Raw genomic sequence first — 26,903 nt, 5'->3', positions numbered from 1 at the left:
GGATCTTCTTTCTCTTGATTTTCTACGGTTTCTTGCAAGACGGCATTGATCACCTTTTCCGCTGGAATTATTGCCTGATCCAGAACCTTTTCCGTGACTCCTTCCGTCTCTAATCTAGATAGGGCATCCGCTTTTCCATTCTGGGCTCCAGGTCGAAAGGTGATTACAAAATCATATTCAGAGAAATACAAGGACCAGCGTAGCTGTCTGGGAGTTAAAGTTCGGGCTGATTTTAGGAACTTCAAATTTCGATGATCAGTATACACTGTTACCACATGTCGAGCTCCCATCAAATAATGCCTCCACTCCTTGAAAGCATCCTTTATGGCCAGTAATTCTTTTTCAGTGATTGTATAATTAATTTCTGGAGGTGTTAATTTTCGAGAGCGGAAGGCCACTGGATGGAGCTGACCTGTAGTTTTGTGTCTCTGCGATAACACTCCTCCCAAGGCCAGATTTGACGCATCCGTTTCAACAAAGAATGGTTCTGCAGGATCTGGATGCAACAAAATAGGCGCTGTGGTGAAATCCTTCTTTAATTGCTCAAATGCTGCCTCTGCTTCCGCATCCCACTGGAAAGGAACTCCTTTCTTCAATAAACGTGTGATTGGGATTAACTTTTTTGAGAAAGACTGAATAAACCTTCTATAGAAGTTGGCAAATCCTATGAAACTTTGGATTTCTTTAACTGAGGTAGGGGATTTCCACTCAGTCACAGCCTTTATCTTATGTTCATCCATGGTGATTCCTCCTGGAGCAAGTACAAATCCCAAGAACTCGACTGTGGTTACATCAAATGCACATTTGTCCAATTTGACAAATAACCCATTCTCACGAAGTCTTTGTAGTACCTTCTTGACATGTTCTTCATGTGTCTCTACTTCTGTCGAGTAAATCAATATGTCGTCAATATACACAATTGCTATTTGGTCTATGCAATCCTTCAATACATCATTGATAAAATGTTGAAATGCAGCTGGCGCGTTGCATAGCCCATATGGCATCACCTGGTATTCGAATAGACCTTGCTTCGTTCTAAACGCCGTCTTCCACTCATCGCCTTCTCTGATTCGAACCAGGTGATAAGCCCCTCGCAGATCAAGCTTGGTATAGATTTTAGCTTCTTTCACCTGGTCCAGAAGAGTGGAAATCAGAGGTAAAGGGTAACGATTCTTGATTGTTATTCGATTTATTGCCCTGTAGTCTATGCACGTGCGTAATTCTCCATTTTTCTTTGGAATGAAAAACAAAGGGGAGGATACTGGAGACTGCGAAGGTCGGATGAACCCATTCTCTAAGTATTCCGCCAGATACTTCTTTAAATGTTTATCCTCTTGTTCGGTCAAAGCATAGATTCTACTGCAGGGTAAGTTCACTCCTGGTTCCAAGTCTATTTTACAATCATACTCCCTGTGAGGAGGTAATTTCTTTGCTTCAGCTTCATTAAAGACATCCTGATATTCTCCATATTTCTTTGGCAAGGTTACCGTGTCTATCAAACAAACTGAATTTTCGTTTACACTTAAATGATAAGCAGGTGATTCTTTTATTTCAATTTTGCAGTCTTTGAAACAATTTTCCTTGCAGTAATCCGAGTTCAAGGTCATTGTTCTTGCGGCCCAATCTATGGTGGGGTTATGCTCCGTGAGCCATGGTAACCCTAAGATCAATTGAAATTGCGGAGCGTCTATTAGATTGAATTGTAATATTTCATGATGACCTTCTGTGGTTTCTAGATGCACTGGCTCTGTGTGACTCACAATGGGGCCTGATGACAGATTAGTACCGTCCACTGCTCTGACGGGCTCACTCTTCTCCTTTCGGATTGCTAGTAATCCAATTCTCCTTGCGAATTGTAAATCGCAGAAATTACCTGTCGCTCCCGAGTCTATCATCACAGCTATTTGATTTCTCTTTTGTTCTCGATAGCTCAGAGTGACAGATATCACCAAATGAGGAGTGTCTGCTTGTAACGTATTTGCCAAAGCATGATTCATTGGAGCTGACTTTGTTTCTGCAACCACCAGTCCAACTCCAGCTACTGGTGGCGCGTGGCGTTTTCCGCCGACTGCGTCTTGGGCTTCTTGGGGCAATCTCGAACAAAATGCCCACTTCCTCCACAATAGAGACACAACTTATTATTCCGCCTCTTCTCCTTCTCCTCCTTTGTAAGAGGTCCACGGATAGTTCCTATTTGCATAGGCTCGGTTCCGCGATTGGTATCTAGCTCCTTGTGAGGTTCATATCTGGCTCTATCAAAACGCGGTACACTGGGTCGATAATCTCGTTTCTTCTCGCCTCTTCTCTCGCTCTGGCGAAAATCGATCTCCAACACTAGATCCACCAAAGCAGAGATGTCTGTGGGACGATTGGGAACTTGTGCTAAGGCATCCTTTAACTCATCCTTTAGCCCCCGATAAAATACTGCGGCTCGTTTGTTCTCTGGCCATTCCGTTTCTAACACCAACTTGTTGAATTGGGCCAAGTATGCAACTAACTCTCTGTTTCCTTGTCGGATCTCTAAAAGTTCATTGTCGGTAGCTTGAGACACCTTCCGACGGTCAAAAATTCGCATGAACTCTTTCTTGAAGTCTTCTAAATTGAATAGCACAGGGTCGTTTCTGGTGACCAAAGGCATTGACCAAGCTGCGGCATCCCCACTTAAGTAGGAAAGGATAAATGCCACTCGAGACTGAGCATCAGGAAACAAGGCTGGTCTGCACATAAAGTGCAAGGAACATTGAGTTAAAAAGACTTGGGCCTTCTGGGGGTCTCCACTAAAGCGTTCTGGAGGTGCTAAGGGAATCACCGGGGATAAAGAATGTATTACTTGTGTGTTACCCCTTGACTGGGACGGAGTTGCTTCCTCAAATGAACCCAAAACTGGGGAAGATATCTTATACTCATCTCCCGCAACCAAACTCCCTATTCTTTGCGCCAATTCTGTGGTGTCCTTTTTGAGTTCCCTGTTTTCTTCTCTAACGGTAATTAGTTCTCTTTGTATCTCATCCAAAATGTTTCCTAGCTTCTTCAAATCCAAACCTTCCGCCATTCTGCTCAGGTGCCAATACCTCGTGGGCACTTCACTCTGTCAGAACCAGCTCTTCTCTCGCTGGTGGTTGACACAGGAGCAGGATGACGCAAGCTCCCAATTCCTCCTCTGAACTCCCCGGCCTCCACAATTTCTAAATGCGTAGCCAGAAGAGCCCCAAGGGGGAAAGGGGAATTGGACAGAGAAGAGAATGCACACACTGGTGGTCTTCCTTTCTGCTTCTTCTTATGTAGTCTATCTTTTCTCAGGCTCTTGCTGTTGTTCGTGAGCTGTAATAAACAATTACATGTAAATCACTTTCTACTTCCCTTTTCTTCCTTCCTGTGTCTTTCCTTATTCTCTATTGTACCCACCCTGATTGCTGTGTGCCTTTGCTTCTCTTCTATGCTACTCGTTCTTCTGTTCTTATGTTTTTTCGCTGTAAGATAAAAATCTGGTGTTATTATATTTCCTTCTCCCTTCCTGATCTCTCTCTAGCCCCTTTTTCTCTAAACTCACTTACTGGACAGAGAACGGAAGCCTTGGTTTATTTTCTTATTCTTCTTCACCTCTTATTGGTTGTTCTAACTACTGTTGCTTCTCTGTAGTTTTGTTCTTACTTTTCTGTGTCATTTGTATTCTGCCCTCAAGAGTATCCACTCCCTATGTTTTCTTATTGACAGGAATCGGAACTCACTCGGAACTACTCAGTGTACCTGAAAACCTGTTATATTCTTTGACTTGAGCTAACTCAACTCGAACCCAAAAAACTATGCTACGTCAGAACTTGTGTTGTCTTTTGAACGCTGTAATTTCATTCACATGAACCGGTGCTTCAGTTAAACTTCCGCTGCTGCGAAGTTCGGAACGTTTTCTGTGGTAGAAAATATGGAACAGTCTTACTTGGGGTTGTTGGCTGCTTCCAATCTCTAATTCTCCTCAGAATTCTCGCGACGCGTATCTTCTTTTCCCTGACTAAACGCGACGCGTTGAAGGTACCTCCTACTCCTCTCACGGTTCAGGTGAAGTGCGCAGCTCTCCGCGCACCTCACCGGTATCACGCAATTCTGCCCGATCAACTAGAGCGCTAACCCGTTTCGGATTATGGAACGCTCTGCCGCCATGTTGCATTCGACCTCGCACCAAATGCTGTTTGCACAGTCTTGACAACACAGCCACCATCATTCCTTTCTTGACATGTGACCTCTTGGTTGGGGACCTGACACATGGATTCGACAGACAGGCAGAGGTACAGAATGTTTAAGTAAGAAAATGCCAACTTTCTAAAAGTGGAATTTTCAAACATGCAACTTAAAGTCTGACTTCACCTAAAGATGCACTTTTAAATTGTGAATTCAGAGACCCCAAACTCCAAATCTCTATCAGCTCTCCATGGGAAATCAAAATTAAAAGGTATTTCAAGGCACTCCCAATGTTACCCTGTGGGAGAGATAGTCCTTGCAATAGTGAAAAACGAAGTTAACAGTATTTCACTATTAGGACATATAAAACACACCAGTACATGTCCTACCTTCTAAATACACTGCACCCTGCCCATGTGGCTGCCTTGGGCCTACTTTAGACATGATGTACATGTACTAAAACGGGAGGTTTTGACCTGGCAAGTGGGTTCACTTGCTAGGTAGAAATGGCAGTTCAAAATTGCACACAAAGACACTGCAGTGACAGGTCTGAGACATGTCTGCAGGTCTACTCATGTGGGTGGCACAATCAGTGCTGCCGGCCCCCTAGTAGCATTTGATTTACAGGCCATGGGCACACCTGGTGCACTTTACTATAGACTTACTAGTAAATCAAATATGCCAATCATGGATAATCCAATCACCAATACAATTTACATGGGGAGCACTTGCACTTTACCAATGGCCAACAGTGGTAAAGTGCCCAGAGTCCTAAAACCAGCAAAAATGAAATGCAGCACAGTCAAAAACTGGTCAGAAGCAAAAAGACAGGGGGAATCATGCCAAATATGCCAGGTCTAACAGTGTGGTTCTGGGTTTTAGAGATATTTGCCCAGGACCTCTTCGCTTAGGCTTGGATTTACTTATCTTCCAAGTGCACCAGCACATGATGTTTTCTTTCCTTGCTTTCAGTGGACCACATGGCTTGATCAAACAGCGAAGGGTCGGGAGAAGGTGCTCCCGTAAGGAGAGCCTGCCTGCTGTGGACCAGAAAGGCACTGCCTCAGCCTCCTATCTCTCCTGGTACCTGCCCCATTACATTATGGGAAAGTGGATAGGAGAGAGACCCAGCAAGGCCATGAGTTACAAGAGCCTGTTGCTCACTCTACTGGACTACCCACGAAAGTATGTGCTAAGCTTAGGTACAAGACCACGATGGGGCAGCAATCATTTTGCAAAGAAAAGAACTGAAATTACAATTTTCCCTTGATTGAAAAGCCGCCATAAACAACCTAATCGTGGACTGGAACGTGTGAGCCCATAATGCAAAATTGAGTCTGGTACATGTTCAGAAGGCCTCTCAAGTTATGGACTTAATGCTAACCTGGCAAGGTTTTAGGTCCGTCTAAAATGAATGTGTGAGTTTCATGGAGAGGCTTCATGTAAACCTTTTATGTTTTAGGACTGCCTGAATGTACTTTGAGTCTCTTTGGGAAAAACCCTAGGAAGAAAAGCCCTTAGAATCATGTTAAAGCCAGTAGGATTGTTAATTCAATTGTGAAAGTATTGCCATGGGCAGTAGGCATTTATATTGTATTGCGAAATGTCTGAGAAAGCACGTAAGAATAAATTGTTAAATATGAAAAGCCAAATGTTCATATTATAATCTTTGTACAAGTTAGTGCTTTTTTTTTTAGGGTGGGGCAAGCAAATTGCATAATGCAAATGACAGAGTTTATGGGGCTAGTTGCACTGATATATTATTTGCTAATGCTTTTTGTTCGGTATAACAAATGGTACACAGTGTTGCTTATACGTCATAGTACAGCAATACCAAAAGGCAAGGAAACTATATTTAAGAAATTGTGAATCCTTTGTCCAATAGGATGTTGTTTGTAGATACATCTGTAGCCGTCAAAAAATCTTGTTTACTGTGTCACACTATATAGCTCGCCCAGGCCATGTTTCACCTCATCTCAACAATCATAAACCTTCATTTATACATTTTTATATATATAACATTTAGCTCAAATCCTGTGCTATATTTTAAAGAGTGTATGGATTTACATTTTTACTCTCATTAATATTGCCCAAAGATATCAGTTTTCCACTCATTGACATTAGGGGTATTAGCATTTTTCCATTTTCTAGCAATAATTAACCTACCCAATGTGAAGGAATTGTCCCACATATTGCCATTCTTTAGAAATCCCAAACCTATTGAGAGTATTTATCATATTACATGGCTGAGATATTTCACAGCTGATTAAAATATATTTAAATATCCTTCTCACTAATGGACAAGTTTGGGGCATAGTGCCAATATATGAATCCAATCTGCTTCTCCACTGTCACATGTCATGCACATATCTCTTGCCATATTTTCCTTACTCTATGTAGCAGTTCCTGGAGGCATATGACAATAAATAGAATAGCGTCCTGTAATGTTGCATCTCATCCTTCGCTATAGATGAGCAGAAGAGCATCAGTGTATTCGAGTGCTTAAGTAGATCCATAATTGCACATGCAGCTATTTTGACTCTGTGGAGGGGTGGTAGTGACCGCACGTAGACCAGGTCTTTTAACATAAGGCTTTATTGAAGAAAATACACGTCGGTGTTTGCTGGTAAGTCTCTCTTCCCTCTTAGTTGGCTCCGTGGTGAAAGCGGGGGATTAGATCTTCTCCTTGGCTCGAGGACGCTTGGTTTCAAAGCTCCGTTGTGCTCCAGGAACCCCGGTGCAGTCGGGTAGAAAAGAAGGAGAAAGGGAATGTTAGGGTAAGGTGCATGAATTGCCACTAACCTATGACCAGGGCCGGGGGGTGGGGGAACACCTCTTCTTGTGTTGTCGTGTAACAAGCTTAGTGCTCGTAGCTACTAACTGTCGGTGCACGTTGTGAGGGGAAGTGGGTTTTGTACAGGGCTAGAGACGAACGAAGGCAGTCACGGGATTAACGGCTTTCCTGCATACCCAACCAACCCCTTATCCGCTCCCGTACCTGGGGAAGCCACGCTCCTCCGTAAACGTGGCTCGGCGAAACACGGTATCGTTGGCCTCCTGGCTTACACCCCGCGTCCGTCTTCGGGTCGTCTCGCTGATCCTCCTCCGGTGCTTCGCCTCCTGCGTCCGTGCTCGCTCGTCTCTCCGATCCTCCGGGATTTCGCTCCTCGGTGACGTCACACCCAGCTTCCTGGACATCCGCCTCTAAATCCAATCCAAATTGATTTGTTTGTCTAATCTGCCATTTTTACTGGATCGTTTAAGCCTAATAAAAGGTTTCAGCGCATCCCAAGTAATAGATAGTGAATCCGAGTTTCATTGGTATCATAAAATTCCTTTATGCCTATCCCAATTGTATTTAGCTATTGGTCGTCCATTTGGAAGGCTCTTTTAAAGATCCAGTGATCAATCTTAATGGCAGACGGTTTGTTCCCTGGTTTTTCTTCGCGGACTCTTTAGCAAGATGCATTAACCACCAGGACTATCTTTCCTGTATTCATATAGATCCCTGCAGCAGCCTGTCCGTTCTTACTGTATGGTCTCCTTACTGTATGGTCTCCTTGAGACCTACAAAGTTAAGCAGAAAAACATTTTTGAGGCCTTCATCTAATTAATTTGTTTGAAACAAAATGTATTAAAAAAATGCAATGATGGGTTGCCTGACACTAACTCCACCCCTCACAATGCTACCCTTCCCCATCTGCATCTACTGGTCTCCCCGCCACTTTGCAATTTACGTATTCCTATTGTAAATTCTTTGTATTTCAAGCACCAAACATGATGAATAGGCGACATTTTCAATGAAACAGGACTACCTAGTCCTTGTACTCGTTAGTTTACACTGGGACATTGAAAGAAACCTCGGGCCCTGTGGTATAAGTAAAAGCAGCAGCGGTCCGTACAGGCAAGTGCGGTGGGGCCAGGTTGGGGGCATTGGACAGACGACCACGAGGGAAAACTAAATGAAAAATTAATTCGTCGTCTGTCGAAATCCTTTCCCCCCACCTGCCTAACCGCTCTTACCTGCGCGGGCCGCTACTGAGTAAAATATGCCCAAGATCCTAGGGTTGAGGGGTCTTATGCAGGTCACTCAGGACTGCCACCATCCCTGCTTCTGGATTGATGATGGGACAACATCTGTGAGGCAGGCAAATATGCGATATTGGAATGGCTATTTTAACAGTCAAACTAGCTGCTTTCAGTGGTCCTTGTCTGCCATCAGGTCCAGCACTTCTAAAAATCTAGTGATGTGTGGGTGTGCTTGTGAGAGAGCGGAGTGACAGAGCCTGCCCCCTCAAGTTACTGAGAGGAGTGATGGTGTCAGTTTGCCTCATTTGCAAGGGTGTTCTGTTTCATAGCACTTGTAGGTACAACCAGCTGCACTTGAACTGTCAGGTCAGCAAGACACACAATCAGTGTAACCCAGACCCGGGAGTCTGTTAACTAATGCTAATGCATGCATGAGTAAATGTCACAGACCACAGCTTTAAAGCGCACGAGTAACACGGCACTTTCTGAGGAGCACGCTGCAAGATGTGGAGGCTTAATGCCCAAGGCTGCCCAGTGAAGAGGTTACGAAAAAGAACAGATCCATTTTCGGCTTATCAGAAGAGTAACTACATTACATTCAAATGCATCTCAGAATCAAAGATATTCTAGACGGTTGGGGGGGTTTTTGAAAAAAGCATTAGCAAAGCCAGCTGGTCTGGCCTTAATTGCTGTAAGCATGCAATCAGCATATGTGTGCACATGCTTCTATTGGCATTTCAAAAAACTAGTCTTATTTGCTTTGCAAGTGCTTGTTAAATTATGTGTAGGACTGCTGCAGTAGACAAAATGTGAGTCCTGACAAAAATATTTAAGGAAACTCCTACTGCAGTAAAATGCAAAACAAAAACTGATAGCTTTCTGTATACAACGCGCGTGTAAAATAAATGTAAGATGATTCAGGGCGCTTTTCAGGTGTAAAATAGTCCCTCTGGCATTACAATCAGTCCATGGGATGCTGAAAGATACATCAAACAACACATAGTATGAAGTGAAAGAGAAATTCTCCTCTGGGAGGAGCCAAAGCCCATTCTATGGATATTTTAAAGAAATAGCAACACCAGGCTTGCAGAGAGCTATGCTGTCAACGCAGACTTAGTGACAATCACTTTGCCAATCCAGACTAAGCTTGGAAGTCCAAAATAAAGTGAGGTCATTGAATGCAAGGCCGCTCAGGTAACTGTACAGTGCTTAATTTGTTCCATGTTTGCTGGTGCTCAACATTGCCACTTAATTCTTAGCACAGGCACTTTTTATGACAGCCCACCACATGGCGGCACTGTGTGCCTATTTTCAGCAGACTACATCCCTTTAGCAACGCAATCTGAACGTTCCTTACTGTCCCACTCGCATGGGGTCCTCCTGCGGCTGACAGGGAACGGGGGGTTCCAATTGTTTTATTTTTCTAAATGCGTACCTTTTGCCAGCCATTGGCTCTCCTCCGCTTTGGTCCCTTCCCACGCTGCCTTCTCTCAGCTTCGGCGAAAGCAGGAAGCAATGCAGTGTTGTGATTGGTCTAATCGTCATGGTTGGGCGCTCAGGGAATGAGAGCCTGGGCATGTTCCTCACCAGGCTGTGTAATGCAGCCTGGTGGGGAACATGCAAAGTGTGCATGATTGTTTGGCTGACCCAAGAGGGCTGGCCAAACCGTCATGCACACTTAGGGAGTGCAAACCACTCCTCCCCCTATGACCCCAGCCCCGCCCTGCCCTAACCTAGCCCCGTAGTGAAAATCTAATTGATAATAAAGGGGTTATTATCATTGTATTTTCCCTACTCTAAGAGCAGTGGGGCGACACTCATTCATCTTAGCAGAGGAGCCACCTCTGTCCTGCTGGATCGAACGTGTTTGCCTGGAAGTTTATAAAGTGCAGAGCAGATTAAACCACCATGCTGTCGATCACATCTTGTATCACTCACTTTTCTTGGTGTCGGATGTGCAGGTTTATCTTTGGCCTTTTGAAGGACAGTGGAATTATTTTCCTTCGCTGTCAGTCAAAAAAAAGACACCATAATGCAATGCAACGTCACTGCAGATGGATGCACCACAATAATGTCTTTTACAATGTTGCAATATATATTTGCTTATGTCTTGATACCTGACATGTAACTTGGTCCCCACATGTAAGTTTTTCCTTGTCTCTGTTTGGTAATCATGCTCTTCAATGAATAAATTGCATGAGAAAACTGGGTCTTTTATGTCAAATTTTAGGCAGCTAGTACCCTAAGTAGTTAAGGTTCAGTGCACCCACTGTTTAAAAACAATTCACCAGGGCAAGTACAGAAAGTACGACAAACAGGATGCTGGTTGTTGGGGTGGTATTTGAGGGACTGGACTTGAGGGGAAGGGGCATTAGTGTCTAAGAGGGGAGGGAGGCATTTGTAGCTAAGGATGGGAACCTCCAAGATGTTAGGTGAAGAAGCAGTGTTGCTGTATTTCCCCATCTGTAACCCCCTTTCTCTCTCGAATCTACTGAGCTTACACAACCTGATTCAAAAATTCCTTTCCTGTTCAAGATTTCGTTTCAAAGTGGTATGTCTTAGGGTGTTGTGTGATTCTATCATGCTTGTTTTTATTTTTGGGATATATTGCTTTCTAATTTTCCTGTTGTATTCCTTTTTCTTTTGATGTCAAAAACTTTGTGGAAGCTGATATGATTTAAATTAATTGTACAATGTCTCACTACCTGAGGCGAGGAAGCGCTTTATAAACTATATGATGGCTTGATCCTATCATAAAGTTGATGGGTGGGAGTGGGAAAGAGGGCATTACAGGGATCATGGCCTGAAAATGTTTGTGAATATTCACAAATGATTATGCTTTGGGGTATTCACAAAAAGTATGCAGGTTCATTGCCAACCTGAAAACACAACTAAAACTACTCCAAAAGGCAAGTGCCTTTTCAGAGCAGGTTAGGAAATGGAACATACACATATTCAGTGTAAATCAGTTGCCGCAGCAGGTACGTGCGGAGGAATATTATCATAGATTCCGTACACCCAGAAGGTCCAAATTGCACAGAAGACTTCTAGCCTAAATGACAGCCGATAAGACATCGCTAAAAGAGAAGCTGAGGTGTTCTTCTGGTACTTGAAGGGATCACGGTTAATGGTTGCTTTACTTGATAATTTTGTTACCTGGGGACAGTGAACAAAGGTATGTGTGGAGCTTCTTTGGGTAGTGACAAAGGCATCATCCATACTACTGGTGACTCTCCTCAAAGATGCAAAAGCATAAATAGTGGGATCTGTTCATTCCCTCTGATTGCATATTGGCGAGCTTCATTAGGAGAACAGAAAATAGGAGGACACCTTGATGTACTTGACAATATAATGGTAGTTTTCAGCAAGAGCCAAAACACCAATCTTCAGTACTTCAGTACTTTGTGAACTCTCATGATCTCTGACTAGTGGAGCATCATCAGTCAGAGACAGGCTTAACCTGGGACAGATGTAAACCTGCCAACTCTCCTTTGGCTCCTTATGAGTCGGGCGCAGAGGTATCATCAGGTAGGATAACGCCTTGCCTGATCACAAGTTTAACTGAGTCCAGGAACGTACCTGGTAAAACCAGTGTGCTTCCTTGCACACAGCAGGTGGACAATGGACTGTATTGAACCCAGTAATTCCAGTTCCTTCCATGCCAGGGAACTAATGATGCCTGATAACTGGGTGGCTGGGGGAGAAGGGGAGAAACACCAGCCAGAATCATTAACTCTGGTCCTGGTACCACCTCTCTAGTTACCAGGCATCTGAATCTCCTTATGTGGTCCTTAGTTGTTGGCGCCAGTGTAAGTCTGTATTTTTCAATCCTATAAAAGAGTCTTTCGAAGAGCCGGAAACGGATAAACCACAAAACAACATTTCTGTCTCCATTAGGACTATCCCAGTTCTGCTCCAATGTAAGAAAGAGTTGAAGATACGCTTCTTTAAAGAGCACCACATAACAATGCAGTAACAAAGCAATAACCAGCTACGTCTTTTATCGCTTTGTGACTGCATGCTCGCCTTTAACTGCGCAGATCTCCACTGCCTTTCCTGCACAGGTACATAACTTGCAAAACAAAATGAATGTAAAACATGTCAGTGTAGGAGTGGAACCCCATACCGCACCAATCAGGACTGTACCCCAATAATCGCAACACCCCTAAATGTCAAAATATCACTATTTACCTCAGGAGGTTACAGACTTAATAACTGAGTTAAGGATTGAAGAAAAGTCAAAGGGCTTTCTTTATTGCAAAGTCCCAAAATCAAGCAGTACAGAATAAATGTCATGCTCAGAATTACAGCGTTATACAGAATAGTTAAAAAGTCTATAAATCATTCTAAGTCTAAAATGAGCATCAAAATAAAGAAAAATCAGACAGCATCCCTAACAGAACAGGGAGTCTCCAGGGAGAATCTGGCTGTCAGAATCACAAGCAAAACAGACAGCATCTCTGGTGGAAAAGGGAAAGTCTCTGGCTCACCCCCAAAAGCAAGGGGTTCTTATACACAATTTTTGCCATATGAACTTAGCTAAATGCACAGATTCAATATGGCATGACTAAAAGTAACCAATATTGAACAAATAAATCCATATTTGTAAAGTGCGAACTACTCACACTTACGGGTCTCAAGGTGCTGGCGTCGTGGAAATTAAGTGAGCTATTGCCCAGAGTCACATGGTGCTGAGCTGAGCGGGGATCAAACCCGTGAACCCTATGCTCCTAAGTCAGCTGCCCTGGCCACTGCACCACACCTCTCCTGCTCAACAAATCAGAGGTTGTAACTTCACTTTGAGGCTTCTAACAGTATCCCATTACCAAGTAAGCGTTGAGCAGCCTCATAAAACATCACCATAGGATATTCAGCTGAAATGTAACATTTCTAAACAATGTGCTATACACCAGCACAAGCGTGCTAACCCAGCAGCTGAACTACAGTGGAAAAGACCTTGTGTGCTTTTCAACATTTGGAACACCAGAAAGTTCATTCACAATGTATGTATGTATTGGAAAAATAATGCATGATATCCTTCTGTTTCTTGTTTTACGGGGCCTTTAAGGAGAGAAAAAACAAAGATGGATCCGATGTGAGTAATGAATGCAGGAGCGAAGACGCAGAGAGAGAGTCGCCATCCATTTAACCAATTAGGCAGTATCACTAAAATGTGGCCCAACCAAAACATGTTAATAAACACACTTCTAAAACATATGATAAACTCATTTTAAATGCATACATATTATTTCATTGTTAAAGTACATACAATTAATCATAACAGTTATTATTACTCAATATTATTTCCAACATTAAAAATATTAACGCAAAAAATAACTCCCACATCACTTCATGATCTAACATAGCTGAGCGGGAACCTCCAAACAATAAAGACAATTGGATTTGGAGTGTATAAATGGCCATCAAAACAAGCGATTGGGTACTAAATTATATATTTTTTGTTATTTTGTTAAGTACTTTATTGGATATTTCTTTACATGACAACAAAAGAAAGTTTGAAACACTGTTGTGACACCTATATGACAAATAATGTTTGCAAGTCAACCATTAAATAAACTTGTGCATCTGGAAAGCATATGGCTTCATATTTTTTTCTTCTTTGTTTATCATTTGTCCTAAATGTCTGCTTTCGTTGTTCCCTGCTTTCTATGTCTTTATTTCATCTTCAGCATTTCTTATAATTCCCTTTAAATTATCCTCATCTTCTCTTGCAACGTTTTACTCTGACACTTATCTGAGTGCTGGTACCATGTGCCTATAAGTGTAAGTGAGGGGGGATTTCATTTATTAACTTTTGACACAACTGCTTCTACTAAGGTATTGCACTGTTTTCTCTCTCCCAGCACTGCTGCACTTTAGGAAGCAGTTTAGGCTGCCATGTGCCAACGCTCACACACTTGCACCATAGTGCAAAGGTGTGCATTCTGTTAAACATAGCTTTTGTAATGGAAGCAGAGGCTTCAAGTACAAAACTATGCTGTATTACTTTTCCCACTTTAAATGTGTTATGTTCAGTGCAGCTCACATGCAAACTTTAAAAAGTATGAGGAATTAAAACAATTTTCCTCTGTTATGTCTGACTTAAAGAGGCGAAAGGTTTTGGCACAAATCCCTTTCTGCAATTGTATTAGTTAGGGATTTGCATCAAAACCCATGTGGGATTTCAGAGGAACTCCTATGTCCACCTATGGAAAGCCCCCTTGAAGCAAAGTAGCACATAATGCTACTTTGCATTACTTTGGCCATATTTTCAATACAAATCCTGATTTGCATTGGAAAGTAAATACCACCACAACACTGTGTGCCGGGTTTGTGTTACAAGAGTAATGCAAACCCAACACAAAGTGTCAGTAAAACCGGGCCCAGGTCATTTATTGTGCTGAAGTGTGGCCTATAGTCTTACTGCAAACCCTTTCGGGGACATAGGACCTTATTATGATGTGAGGTGATCAGACCGCCGACAGCTATCGCAGCTGTCAGGATACTGCCCGGCAAGCAGTTGGCGGACCGACCACTGCATTACAATGCAGCCACCGGGCTGGCGGTCGCAAAGTGCTCTTTTGCACGGCGGCTTGTGCTGCGACCCTGAAATAGGCCGCTATTTCGAAAAACAATTGGTCCTTCAAAATCACTTTGGTGTAAGAACAGTAAATATAGACCAGAATCAGTACTATATTAATTGGAAATGTCCAGCCGGACATATAGATTTAATATTCAACGTAATAAATTGGCTATACAAAAACAGAATAGAGTGGGACACAGTCTTGTGTCTTTCAACAGACAAAACATTTAAAGACAATCAAAATTTTTGAAGACATTTTTCAGGCTAAACAACCAAGCTTAACGCCGATAAAAAATAAAGGGGCAAGCTATTTAGAAGGTAAACAGTCATGCACAACTTTTAACTTATGTGTTTAACATGCATGCTGTTCAGCAGGTCGACGACGTTTCGATCTATTACAAGATATATAGATCATCATCAGGACTAATTAATGACAAGCCTGAGAGCGCACTGCCTGTAAAGAAATGGAAAGAACGGGGAGGGAGGCAGGAAGGAGAACATTAAAATCTCAACAGAGATAGGGGAACAATGTACCACACAGTGTACTCAGAAGACCAAAGTCAGTTTGTACAAGTTATATCAGAAAGATCTTTCAATTCGAATCCAAGCAAAAAGCAGGAGTAAAGCAGTGTTTCCTTAGTTCATTCAACATGACACTGTCATAACCAGACTGGAGTAAAAAGGTTTACAATTTATTTCAAGGCTGTTAAAGTGACATGGTGCGTTCTCATACGAGAAATAAGTGAAACAGAGTGAAGGGCGGTAAGAAAATCAACGTAGCGCGTGATGGAGGCCAGAGGATGTTAATGGATATTGGACGCTTGGTGAAAAAAGGAGGCTAAAAGTGTTTGTGCTAATAAGGAAGTGCTGGAGTGGGTTGGATGTAGTTATGGTACTGTATAAATCGATGCAGGAATTACCGTAACCAAGTTCGCTAACTGAGTCTGAACATGCATTAGAAGGAACTCACCGTGAACAATTAGCCGCAGAGGGAAAACGGAGGGCTTTTGGGGGTTGAGGGCTTCTAGGGAAGGAAGGATTCAGGTTAGAATAGGGGATGAGGACATAAGGGCCGGGGTACGGACCGTGAGGTAAAAAAACTAAAACTCACCAGTCAGTTCAACCAAGGTGAAAGCCCAACTGCAATTCTGTTGAGTAGTATTAATTTAGGTTTTACGGCGCCGGTGAATTTGGATCTGGGCGTCCGCGTTGTTAGTAGGCAACTTGCCGATCACAAGGGTACCCTAGGATGGGAGAGGAGAGGTGAGGAATGGTTTTGAGAATCTACGCGGGGAGCTCCCTAACGGAGCAAGGCATATTCTTACCTTGGTGCAGGTGACGAGCTCAGTCGCTGGTGAAAGAAAGCCCGCGAGTGCTTAAGTCAAGGGGGCGGTGTTTGGACACATGATCGTGCACGTTCCATGCGTTCAATTGGTGCAACCGCCGAACAAGTGAAGGAATGTGTGGCGGACATATTGGGTCAGTGGGGGGGGTTGATATTGCATAGTATAAGACTTGGAAACAGTGACATTATTAGATTGCATAAGACAGAAATACAAATATTAGTTATACTGAAAAACATTTGGAGCAACGTATGAAAGGAATTGTAGAAGGCACATTCTTCAATTTAAGTAGAATTAAGGCAACTACAGGTTCCAGAGGCAATTTTTCAAATTAAGGTCATCCAATCCTCATTTCTGTTGAGATAATTTCGTATTGTGTCCAAGCGGATAATGAGCTTGAGCTCTTCTTTGTTAAGGATCTGTGCTAGGTCTACGCCTCTCGGTGGCAGCTTGATGATTTTTAATACAGTCCACTTGATCTCACTATCCTTATGGCCAGCATGGTTAAAATGTTTGACCAGTGGCGCATTTTGGACGTTGCATCGGATCCTGCTGCAATGTTGTCCAATCCTTGTTTTGATTTTCTGAGTGGTCTGTCCAATGTAGTTCTTGTGGCAAGGACATTGAATCAAGTAGATTACGTTGCATGTATTACAGTTAGAGAAACCATTAGATTTAATAACAATATTGTCAAAAGAAAAGGTTTTCCCTTCCATTGTACATTCGCACATATTGCAATTGCCACATTTAGCATGACCTGTCATGACCTGTTTTAACCATGTTGGCCATAAGGATAGTGAGATCAAGTGGACTGTATTAAAAATCATCAAGCTGCCACCGAGAGGCGCAGACCTAGCACAGATCCTTAACAAAGAAGAGCTCAAGCTCATTATCCGCTTGGACACAATACGAAATGGCCTCAACAGAAATGAAGATTGGATGACCTTAATTTGAAAAATTGCCTCTGGAATCTGTAGTTGCCTTAATTCTACTTAAATTGCAGAATGTGCCTTCTACAATTCCTTTCATACGTTGCTCCAAATGTTTTTCAGTATAACTAATATTCGTATTTCTGTCTTATGCAATCTAATAATGTTACTGTTTCCAAGTCTTATACTATGCAATATCAAACTCCCCCCACTGACCCAATATGGCCGCCACACATTCCTTCACTTGTTCGGCGGTTGCACCAATTGAACGCATGGAACGTGCATGATCATGTGTCCAAACACCGCCCCCTTAACTTAAGCACTCGCGGGCTTCCTTTCACCAGCGACCAAGCTCGTCACCTGCATGAAGGTAAGAATATGCCTTGTTCCGTTAGGGAGCTCCCCGCGTAGATTCTCAACACCATTCCTCACCTCTCCTCTCCCATCCTAGGCCACCCTTGTGATCGGCAAGTAGCCTACTAACAACGCGGACGCCCAGATCCAAATTCACCGGCGCCATAAAACCTAAATTAATCCTACTCAACAGAATTGCAGTTGGGCTTTCACCTTGTTTGAACTGACTGGTGAGTTTTTGTTTTTTTACCTCACGGTCCGTACCCCGGCCCTTATGTCCTCATCCCCTATTCTAACCCGAATCCTTCATTCCCTAGAAGCCCTCAACCCCGGAAAGCCCTCCGTTTTCCCTCTGCGGCTAATTGTTCACGGTGAGTTCCTTCTAACGCATGTTCAGACTCAGTTAGCGAACTCGGTTACGGTAATTCCTGCATCGATTTATACAGTCCCATAACAGCATCCAACCCACTCCGGCACTTCCTTATTGGCACAAACACTTTTAGCCACCTTTTTTCACCAAGCGTCCAATACCCTTTAACATCCTCTGGCCTCCATCACGCGCTACGTTGATTTTCTTACCGTCCTCCACTCTGTTTCACTTATTTCTCGTATGAGAACGCACCATGTCACTTTAACAGCCATGAAATAAATTGTAAACCTTTTTACTCCAGTCTGGTTATGACAGTGTCATGTTGAATGAACTAAGGAAACACTGCTTTACTCCTGTTTTTTGCTTAAATTCGAATTGAAAGATCTTTCTGATATAACTTGTACAAACTGACTTTGTTCTTCTGAGTACACTGTGTGGTACATTGGTCCCCTATTTCTGTTGAGATTTTAATGTTCTCCTTCCTGCCTCCCTCCCCGTTCTTTCCATTTCTTTACAGGCAGTGCGCTCTCAGGCTTGTTATTAATTAGTCCTGATGATGATCTATATGTCTTGTAATAGATCGAAACGTCGTCGACCTGCTGAACAGCATGCATGTTAAACACATAAGTTAAAAGTTGTGCATGACTGTTTACCTTCTAAATAGCTTGCCCTTTATTTTTTTCATCGGCATTAAGCTTGGTTGTTTAGCCTGAAAAATGTCTTCAAAAATTGTGATTGTCTTTAAATGTTTTGTCTGTTGAAGGACACAGGACTGTGTCCCACTCTATTCTGTTTTTGTATAGCCAATTTATTACGTTGAATACTAAATCTATATGTTCGGCTGCACATTTCCAATTAATATAGTACTGATTCTGGTCTATTTTTACTGTTCTTACACCAAAGTGATTTTGAAGGACCGATTGTTTTTTGAAATAGTAAGCACCCTAGGTCCTTCTCCCCTGACGGGTTTTCCCTTGTTTATAATGAATACTGAAATAGGCCGCAGCAAAATCTGCCTTGTAAAGGAGCACTTCCTGCACCTTCATTCACCGTCTGCCATGCACCATGTGGTGCGTGACACACGGTGCATGGAGGTGCGTGGTGACACTACATGTGCCCTCTGGGCCACTTAACAGTGGCCAAATTCCGTTTCTGACATCCTTTTCATGGTGGTCTTTCCGACATGAAAAGGCTGCTGGAAAGGGATAGTATAATCCCGACGGCGGTGCCTGCCTCGTCACCGCCTCCATTCAGGATTCCGATCCTGACCGCCGCCAAATGCGATCGCTGATCCTGTCAGAGATGATGGCCTTTCCCCCGAACATTTAGGGTCCTACCGCCTGGATTGAAATCCAGGGGTTGGACCAAACGGCTGTCGGTCGGTCGGACCGCCACCGCGGCATGTTGGAGGCAGTCCAACCGACATCTTAATCAGGCCTATAGTTCGATTGCCCTGTCAGAGGGAGGGATGTCACTTGCTCTGTGAGCAGCATGATCAGTAACTATTGGAAGAGACTGTGGTGACTGATGGTGGCAGATTTATTGGGCGAGTACCAGCAGGATAGTGGCTGATGTTTGTTTGACGAGGGAAAGTTTGAGTTAGTTTATCCTCCGAGTTGTAAAAAGTCACTGAGAGGTGTAGTATGGCTTCCATCAGCCACCAAGGTGAAGTGATGACAGGGTGTGATATTTCTTATAGAAGATCTTAGCCTCAGTGTGGCATCCTGTAGGAGATGGGACAGGACCCTCAGGGACCAAAGCTCTGGGTAGGACAGTGTTAGCCTGGCTCTAACCACAGGTGGACAGATTCTGAGACTTCACTGCTCTGTAGTGTAGGAGGACCCCAAGAATGTGCTTTCACTCAATGTTGTCTCAAAAAAGATGTAACTTTTGATTACATCCTACTTATTTGTAATTAATTTAAATAATTTAATTCAACGATATCCATCATGACGTGCGTTTCTGTGCCATTTAAACAAAACACTTTTATTCACCTTTGAGGGGATTTTTCAATGATGCATTGTAATATTTAAGAACAGGTAACTTACATAAATGTTTCGCTTTTTTTTAATTCTGATTAGCAATGTGTCAAATGGTCGGCGGTGGTCTTTAATATTTCACATATTGACATTCGTTTTCTTGTTCGGCATTAACAGTCTTAACTATCTTTTGAGTTTTAACCCAACTATTAGGACCCTGTTCTCACACACACTCTCCTTTTAGGGGGCCGGAGAAAAGTCCTTACAGCCCATATTCTTCTGACTCCTTGCAATGCAGGAACTCATGATATATGGTGGGTCACCACTGAAGGGCTGCCATCCTGGGAGGATGTAAAAAGATGTAGGAAGGACTTGTTCAGGCCACAATAGGCCTTGCTCACAGCTAGAAAAAGGACACACCTCTTACACATAAAGCTAATGCTTGCACACATTTCTCTGAAAGCAAGAGGGATAAAGGATGGTTAGACATCATACCAGCAGACACAGCCTTATGTGTTCCTCAATTGTTTTTCTGCCCCCCTTGCTAATACAATCCTTGTGGATTGTTGTGCACTAGTCCAGCTCAGTGTAGTACCTTGAACATCAGGGTGTTGAGAATGATGCTAGGATCTGGTATGTCTGACAGTGATGTTGGTGACCCAGTAATGAATGATCCATGTTCCGGATACCAGGCTGTCTGGATAATTGTAGGAAAGTGTATGTACATATATTGGATTCCCTGTAGCTAGCCAGATGGCTTATACTGCCTGCCCTACATATTGGGAATACAGTCATAATGAACATCTGAGTACAGCACACAGCCAGCAATATGTGAGTCTTTATATTACGATTATAATGAATTTCCAGATGTGAAGAGCCGTGAGGAGGCATATTGCCATAAGTTATGATGTAAAACACGCACACACACACACACGCACACACACCAAACCAACACCCCCCACTCATCTAAAATCAACTCCTGTTGTACAATATACGTGTTGGCACTGATGACACAACACCATGTGTGATAGAGATGGTGCTTAAGTCCTAGGCATGAGAATAAAAGGGCTATGCAATTTGTTTGTTTTTCTTTCCTCTGTTAGCATGCTATTATTCTGTTGCCACTTTACATCTTTTACCTTCTTTTGCCTTATTTAATTTTTTTTATAGATTGTCTTTAATTGTTGTTTTCTGTTTCTGCATTGCTTCCTCGTTTCCTTTACCTTTACCTTGCTACTCTTTCTTGTTCTTGTTTTTATCTATGTTGTTAATTTCAGTTATTTTTCTATTTCATAGGTTATACTTTCCTTTCATTTAATCTTTTCCTTAGATTTCCTTCCTGTAGCCTAAATTCCTACATTTCATTCCTTTACCCATCTGATTGCTGCCACCTGCCGCGTGATATTGCTGGCTCTCTCAGCTAAATACGACACTGCCGACAATCACATCCTCGTAGGCTCTCTGGAGTGTCGATTGGGATCCACTGGCAAGATCCTTGACTAGTGCTCCTTCTAACTTTGCAATTGAAATTTGTTTGTTCGTATGGGCATCGCAAGGTCCCAAAATCCACACCTCTGCTTGAAAGTTTCCTCTGCTTATGACATCCAACACCTCAAACACTGCCTGCACGTCATCCAGACCGAAATGTCCAGCTTCTACCTAATGCTCAACCCAATCAAGACAGAATTCCTGTTAAATTACATGAACAGCAAACAAAAAACAAATCCTGACTCAATGATGTGAACCTAGATGGTTTTGAAACCCACATGTTCAATGAATGTCAAGTCACTTGGATTCAATAATTTCCGCCTGATTTCGTTTTACCTCTCACTCTACTATTGCATCTTTTTTCATTCTGTCTTATTGCACTACTTTAGTGTCCATTTTGAAAAAGAGATTAATTCTCACAACTTTTATTTTGCAGGAAGGCACTCTATGATTTGTTCCCATATAATTGCAATATGATTGGACTGGATTCCTTGGCTGACCCGTCTGATTCATGGGAAATTGTCGAAACAATCGGTAAAGGCACGTATGGCAAGGTCTACAAGGTCAATAGCAAGAAAGATGGGAGCCAGGCGGCAGTAAAGATTTTAGATCCAGTTAGTGTAAGTAGAATAATGTGTTTTTTGGCAGGAATAATTATTGAAAAAGAAAATTTAAGGAAGGTGCATGCCTATCCTATCATGCTGCTGTTATTTTCATTCTGCTTTTTATTCCTTTCCAAAGAAAAATTGTTGTAACAGATGTCAAATTTTCATGCCCCACTGGTGTGTTTTTTGGTATCATCGAGGTCCTTGAAAGAGCCTTTACATGCACTGAGTTCTTTCTTTTGACATTATTTTACATTTACTGATGCAGCTGTGCTAATATAGAGTGAATACCATGCAGTATTATCCTTGGGTGTTGGTAAGAAGTCAGAATGTTCAATTGAAAGACAGAAGTGGTGCTATGTATGCAATGTGCTAGTCGGAGCCATTTTACAGTCTTGAGACTGGCTGGTTTTTAGGTCGAGCCTAGAACAGCGCATGCGCTGTTGCTCGACATTTAGTATATGGGTTTCCAAAGTGCTACCTACCAGACCTCGCTGGCCTAGCGCTTACGTTCATGCGAGTATGCACGCGCGCAGCCGTCAATCACTGCTGCGCGTGCACCTCTCGTGTGCTTGACACACAGCGCGTCCCGTTCTCGCGATCACTTTCGCTGTGATCGCGCTTACTTTCGCTTTCACAGCCGCGCGGCCGTTACTTTTTCAGCCGCGCGGCCAATGCTTGTTTTAACATGGTGCCCTCACGGCTTTCTCATGTTGTGCGCTCTGCAGCCAAATATTTTAACACTTATTTGAATGACCTGCAGCCTTTGGCAAACTCACCTGCGTTTACTTTAACACGAGTGCACAGTCACCAATGGGGTCCTACGCCCGCCTTTACATAAACACGGGCGCACTCAGTCACCAGTGGCGCCTGCTTTTACATGAGCACGGGGGCACACAGTCACCAGTGGCGCCTGCTTTTACATGAGCACGGGGGCACACAGTCACCAGTGGCGCCCGTATTCACATGAGCAGGGGGGGCACAGTCACCAGTGGCGCCTGCATTCACATGAGCACGGGGGCACACAGTCACCAGTGGCGCCCACATTTACATGAGCACGGGGCACACAATCACCAATGGCGCACGCTGCCTGCTTTTACATTAACACGGGCGCACACAGTCACCAAAGACGCCCCGCTTTTTTTACATGAACACGGGCGGCAAAATCAGAAAAACAAATTGCAGACAAATAACTAATACTTTGCTTAAAAACATTTTAAAAAAACTAACAATGAGCATGGTGGTTCTTTATTTTCACAAAGCACACGTTTTAAAATATATTCATTAAGTCGTGTATCAGCTTATCTCCTCTAAACATCGTAATTAAAAGCAGAGGCCAGCTTGAGTACCCTCCCTGCCGGCTCTTTCCCGGTTCCACCGAAGCATGGAAAAGGCCAAATTCCAGATTTGCATTTGAACCAGGCCGAGAAGGAGGGCCCTGCCTGAGTCTTTCTGACCCCCCTGTCACTCCCCTCTAGTTCCAAGCAGCACAAATTTAAATCAGACTTCATTACATCAGAAATCAGCTTCTCTCTCCTGAACATCGTAGGCAGCAACATTAACACCAGACTGTTAATACTTGATTTCCCCACTGCAACCAACCAAACTTAGTGCTTTTATAAATGTAATTCCATGTAGTACCACCTTTCCCCTCTACTTGTTCTCTTTCACCCCACCCCATTTCTTTTAAACTGCTTCCACTATGTTTAAGAATATACCACGCACAGATCTCGGATGTTGCGAAAATCATGCCTTAATCAACGCCTGCACGGGGCTTAAATTAAGCCGGTTACTGCCGGTACGCTTTTCAGTAAAGAAACGTGTAAATATAACTTTCTCTCACATCCTCCTCTCTCCCCTCTGCCTTTCCTCTCTCCCGTGACCCTTATTTCCCATCCGCTTGTCCCTTTCTTTACAAATACATTAACTCAGGTCCTCCTTTGCCCTCACCCTGTTTTCTTTCCCGCCACCCCCTTGTTTACTCCTCTGCCTTTGCTGTCTTCCGTGACCCCTACTCCCCCCTCAGCCACTCCCAAAACAGGGCCGTAATTTCATTGCCTGCAGAGGCCTTAAATTAAACCGATTTAAATAGCATTAATATCAGTCTATTAATATTTGATTTCCCCACAGCAACCAACCAAACTTAGAGCTTTTATAAATGTAATTCCATGTAGTACAACATGGCTAACGTAAAGAAAGAATACACACACTCTCACGGAGCACGAGACCAACATTTGTAAACAACGCCTGCAGGGGCCGTTAAATAAGCCGGTGCCTGCTCTTCTGCAAATACAACTAAAATAAAGAAATGTGCATACATTTTTTTTGCCAGCGTGCAGTAAATCTACACTACAAAAATAAAGTTGATTGCTTTCTCCGTAACCCCATATTTTACAACTGTTTTCGGTGTGTTTTGTGGTGAAGTACACCAAACTGTTGGGCTTTGTTATCATCTGGAGGGAGCTTAAATTACGCAGGTGTCTGGCGGGACGCTCTGAGGAAAAATCAGACAAAAAACAAATAATTGCAGACAAATAACTGATACTTTGCTTAAAAACTTAAAAAACTAAAAAAAAAACACTAAGCATGGTGGATCTTTATTTTCACAGGGCACAAGTTTTAAAATATATTCTTTAGGTCGTGTATCAACTTATCGCCCCTAAACATCATAGACACGTACGTTTAGCCATATTTTTTTACACATTCATTCCCTGTGTTTACGCTGTTAACCACCCTCTGTTCATATTTTCCCTCAGCCTCTCCCTTTTGTTAATGCAAGCAGTTTCTATGCGGTCCTCCTTTCCCCTCTGCTTGTTCTCTTTCACCCCACCCCCTTTCTTTTAAACTGCTTCCACTATGTTTAAGAATATACCAGGCACAGATGTTGGATGGTGCGAAAACCATGACGTAATCAATGCCTGCAGGGGGCTTAAATTAAGCCGGTGTCTGCCGGTACGCTTTTCAGCAAATTAAAATAAATAGATAAAAAAGTGCAAATATAAATTTCTCTCACATCCTCCTCTCTTCCCTCTGCCTTTCCTCTCTCCCGTGACCCCTATTTCCCATTAGCCTCTACCTTTCTTTACAAATACGTTAACTCAGGTCCTCCTTTGCCCTCAGCCTATTTTCTTTCCCGCCACCCCCTTGTTTACTCCTCTGCCTCTCCTCTCTTCCGTGACCACTACTCCCCTCAACCTCACCCAAAACTGGGCCATAATGTCATCGCCTGCACGGGCCTTAAATAAAGCCGCTGTCTGCCGGTACACTTATCAGCCAAACCACATAAAAACAAGAAAAGTACAACTATAACTTGTAACTTTACGCAAAATATTTAAAACCACTTTTAAATGCAAAGACTTAGCCTCCAGGGTGTAATCTTCTATCATTTACTCCTCAGCCACACATCGTGAACAAAATAAATCCAAACAATTGTCAAAAAATGAGAAATCACTATTCAAAACAAGCATTGGCATAGCCAATAGGTCTCGCCTTTGGGACCTTATAAGTGTTTAACCATGCAACAGTTGCATAACTAAACACTTATAAGGTCCCAAAAGCGAGACCTATTGGCTATGCCAATACTTGTTGTCAGTTGAGTGAGAGGAGGATTGAAAAAAGAGTGATGAGAAAGGCAAACTCTGAGGAGTCCAGAAGTGAGCTAAGGTGAAGGTCCCTCGGCAGAGTCTTCCATTCTGAAATTTCTTGGAGACTTCTTCTGCAGTCACTGATGAAGGTCCCACCCCCAGCTCATGACTTGGAATTCTCTTTATTAATGAGGCTTTTTCCTAAACCCCATGGCTGGCCTCATGACCTAAATATATGTCATGAAAAGGTGCCGTCAGGATACCCTTCTGTCATGCTTTTTGTGAATATGGGCCGGCACCCTTATGTTTTTTCTGTGCCACACCAACGGGCAGAGCCTTGCTTCCTGAGGATCTTTGGCAGAAGTCTGCCAGAGCCTGGTTCTTTCTGTGCCCTGATAAAATCCTGACTGCAACAGCCCTTGCTTACTTCCACATGGTCTCATTAATGTGAGTGTGATGGCACTAGTGATGCCACACATATCAGATGGTCCTAGGAGGGATTTGCTAGCCCCTCCAAAGCTCATCCAAGTATCAAGCTGGTGGGTGTGGCCACGGGACAGGTTAAGAGCAGCTATTACTGCACCCAGCTTCTCCCTAGCCATGCCCACCAGCTCAATCCTCTTATCTGTTGAGGGGAAGATGGTTGGAGAAAATGGGAGGAAGAACATCCCAGTTTCTTCCACCCTCCTTCCCATCAACCCCCCCATCCTAAGAACAGATCAATTGAACAAGAAGCCAGATGCTGTGTGAATTTTATCTTCGTCTGAAATGTGGCGTGTTTCTGTGTTCCAGTGAGGAACCAAATACTTTTGACTTCTTACTAGGGCATAGACATACAAATCTGAGCCCCAGCGAGGAGCTGCATGCTGTTTGAATTTTTTCATAAGCTAAGAAAAAAATCAAACAGTGCCTGGTTCCTTGCTAGGACACAGACACACATGTCACATTAGGATGAAGATAAAATCAACAGAGCATCTGACTTATTGCTGCGGCACACAATGACCAAAACACGGGTACCATAAAAAGGAATTTTATTCGCCATTGCTTTCCAAATTTACAAAACGCACTGCACCTGGTTTATCACCGATGGGCACCCTAAATCCATTAAAACCCACACATGTCTGGTAGACTCACAATTAGGAGATCCAGGTAACAAAGTTAAAGTGGATGCCCTGGGAAGGATATGTTTCTGCACAATTAAGATTTTAAGAAATTACCTTGTTTTGGGAAAAACATACTAACAATCTGACAAATGCCATGCTGAGGGGTTTCCCCCAGCCAGCCAATCAGGGTAAAGGTCATCTGGCACCAAGAGATGGAAACATTACGCTGTGTAGATGTACAAAATATATGTTTGTGATGTGTTTTCAGTCAGTCCATGGGTGACACCTCCCACTAAAAAACAGATGACCTACACTGTCATTAAGCTTGCAGTTGATTTGTAAATTTCCAAAAACCCCTGCACC

The 26,903-nt window shown here is 43.1% G+C and overlaps 1 protein-coding gene across 1 annotated transcript in view; it reads left to right on the top strand.

Moving 5' to 3' along the window:
* MYO3B (myosin IIIB) overlaps positions 1 to 26,903 on the top strand; it is a 2,253,613-nt gene that overhangs the window by 85,182 nt on the left and 2,141,528 nt on the right. The window contains exon 2 of the mRNA XM_085645333.1: positions 21,685 to 21,868. Within this exon, the coding sequence (XP_085501459.1) occupies positions 21,685 to 21,868 (184 nt within the window). The remainder of the gene's footprint in view (positions 1 to 21,684; positions 21,869 to 26,903) is intronic.

This window comes from Triturus cristatus, chromosome 3_1 (genome assembly GCF_964204655.1).
Source record: "Triturus cristatus chromosome 3_1, aTriCri1.1, whole genome shotgun sequence".
NCBI classification, from domain to species: Eukaryota; Metazoa; Chordata; class Amphibia; order Caudata; family Salamandridae; genus Triturus; species Triturus cristatus.
The sequence above is the reverse complement of the archived record's forward strand: the minus strand, read 5'-3'. Positions and strand labels throughout refer to the sequence as shown.